General features: G+C 41.1%; 1 protein-coding gene across 1 annotated transcript in view; it reads right to left on the reverse strand.

Annotated features, from left to right (window-relative positions):
- GALT (galactose-1-phosphate uridylyltransferase) overlaps positions 1-2,350 on the reverse strand; it is an 11,769-nt gene that overhangs the window by 2,066 nt on the left and 7,353 nt on the right. Inside the window, exon 10 of the mRNA XM_072413597.1 lies at positions 1,711-1,865. Within this exon, the coding sequence (XP_072269698.1) occupies positions 1,711-1,865 (155 nt within the window). The remainder of the gene's footprint in view (positions 1-1,710; positions 1,866-2,350) is intronic.

Below are 2,350 nucleotides of genomic sequence, written 5' to 3' on the forward strand. Positions count from 1 at the left end.
TCGGGGAAACACGGTAGTAAATAGGAGAATTGGAAATAAAGTGGTACCTCGGTATAAGGCCAACTTGGTATAAATCCTGTTTGGACACAAAAAATCTTGCTTGGTATATAACCTTTGTGCTAGAACTTGTATGGGTCATAATGAGTGATAACACTGCATGCTACTCTTATTTATCTCTCTCCAGACAAAGCCACGAGCGTCGGTACGCCAGGTGATACCATTCAGTGAACAACCCGCGCTATAACTCTGAACTACAGAACATCTCCTCCTCCTTCCTTCTCAGCACCATCCTAGTAGACACTCGACTCTTCTCAGCAAGGGTAAGGAGGTTACATTTTCATTTATTCCACCTAATTGCTTTTGTATTTATTTATTTTAGTATTAAGCAGTGTTTAAATTATTTTATACAGCCCCATCAATGTATAATATGCCAATACAATAGGACTTTTTTTTTTCATGGGAACGGATTAAATATTTTCCCTTTATTTCTTTTGGGAGAAATTTGTTTGGTATAAGTCCAAGGATCTGGAACGGATTAAGGACTTATACCAAGGTACCACTGTAACTCTCTATTGATCATCCTGAGCATCTACTGACCATTGCATTTATTTTACTGATAAATTCTTTTTATTTTATTTTCACCTATTGATTCTGCTAACACACACACAGTCCTAAGGTGACAACACGTCCTCACTGTATTGTATCTCTGCAGGAGTAGTGTTGTCACCCTGGCACAGGAGGAGTGTGCGGATTACTGTGCAGGGAGGCCACACTATCTACAACAGCTTTGTAGAAGACTGGAGCTTGGGGTGGTGTTTGGGATTACAGGGTGGACATTCACAATGATGCAGACAAGCAGGGGTGAAAGTTACACCTTGTGAGACCATTTAGTGATAGTGAATAGGAGAATTGGAAAAAAAGTGGTACCTCGGTATAAGTCCGCTTTGGAATAAGTCCAACTTGGTATAAATCCTATTTGGACACAAAAAATCTTGCTTGGTATACAACCTTTGTGCTAGAACTTGTATGGGTCAAAATAAGTCACAACACCACACGCTACCCTTATTTACCTCACTTGAGACAAAGCCACGACTGCCCACGAGGGTCAGTACGCCAGTTGCTACCATTCAAAGAACAACCCGCGCTAAAACTCTCTGTGAATTACAGAACATCTCCTCCTCCTCCCTTCTCAGCACCATCCTAGTAGGCACTCAGCTCTTCTCAGCAAGGTAAAGTGAGGTTACATTTTCATTTATTTCATCTAATTGCTTATTTTCCCTTTATTTCTTTTGGGAGAAATTTGTTTGGTATAAGTCCAAGGATCTGGAACGGATTAAGGACTTATACCAAGGTACCACTGTAACTCAATGCTGGTGGAATAACAAGGCGGTTATACATTCTTTCACCTTTGCAACATCAGGCAATTTATCTGCTTTGGAACTACAAAAAAAGGAATATATAAGAGCAGGGAAAGGAGTTCCTAAGCATTGGCTTACTTGTATATGGCTTGAAGTAGATATTGGAGCAGATATGGGATTGTATATTGAATACAGATTAAACCTACACAGAATTACCGGAGACAGAGGGAGACAGCAGTGACCTCTGAATGCTGCCAACCCCTGGAAATCTGTATTGCAAAGATCAGCCCTAAGCTGCAAAATTCTACCATATGAAGAAATTGCCTTTCCCTCTATAAGAGCGTCAGCTCACCTGCTCCGCTGTCAGGTCTCTCTGAGCTTGGGCCAACATCTCATACCCCACCATGAACTTACGCACAGAAGCAGAGCGAAGCAGTGGCGGATAGTAGTGAGCATGGAGCTGCCAATGGCTGCAGTCCTCATTGAGGTATTTACCGGTCGGAGCACCTGAAAGAGAGGAGAATCCATAATAAAGAGATGATCTGTTCTGATCGGTTCATGGGGATTATATAACTCTGTGCCTTGAAACAGATATCTGTGTGGCTCTACTGATAAAGGGTCCATGGCAGGTAGTAAACATAACCATTGAATATAGCTGTAAATCCTAAATCAATGACCTTATTTTATTATAATATACATCCTTTCATCCCCTGATGCCTTTTTACAGTCACATACTGTCTACATACATGGCTGAATGGTATTTACAAATGTGCCGGACTAAAGAGAAGCCTGGAGTTCAGATTTACATTAAATAAAGTCCTAGCTGTCCTCCCCAGGTTGGGTAAAGTTACAGGTGTTATAGGTTATTTATTGAAAAGGAACAAAAGTATCTTTCAATAACAGCCTTCATAATTGCATGTTTGGGTTTCTGTTTGCATTATCCAGGTGGGGAGGTCCTATGACCTGGGAGATGTGAAGCCTGCAGAGCTGAA

Source organism: Pyxicephalus adspersus, chromosome 6 (assembly GCF_032062135.1).
Source record: "Pyxicephalus adspersus chromosome 6, UCB_Pads_2.0, whole genome shotgun sequence".
Lineage (NCBI taxonomy): Eukaryota > Metazoa > Chordata > Amphibia > Anura > Pyxicephalidae > Pyxicephalus > Pyxicephalus adspersus.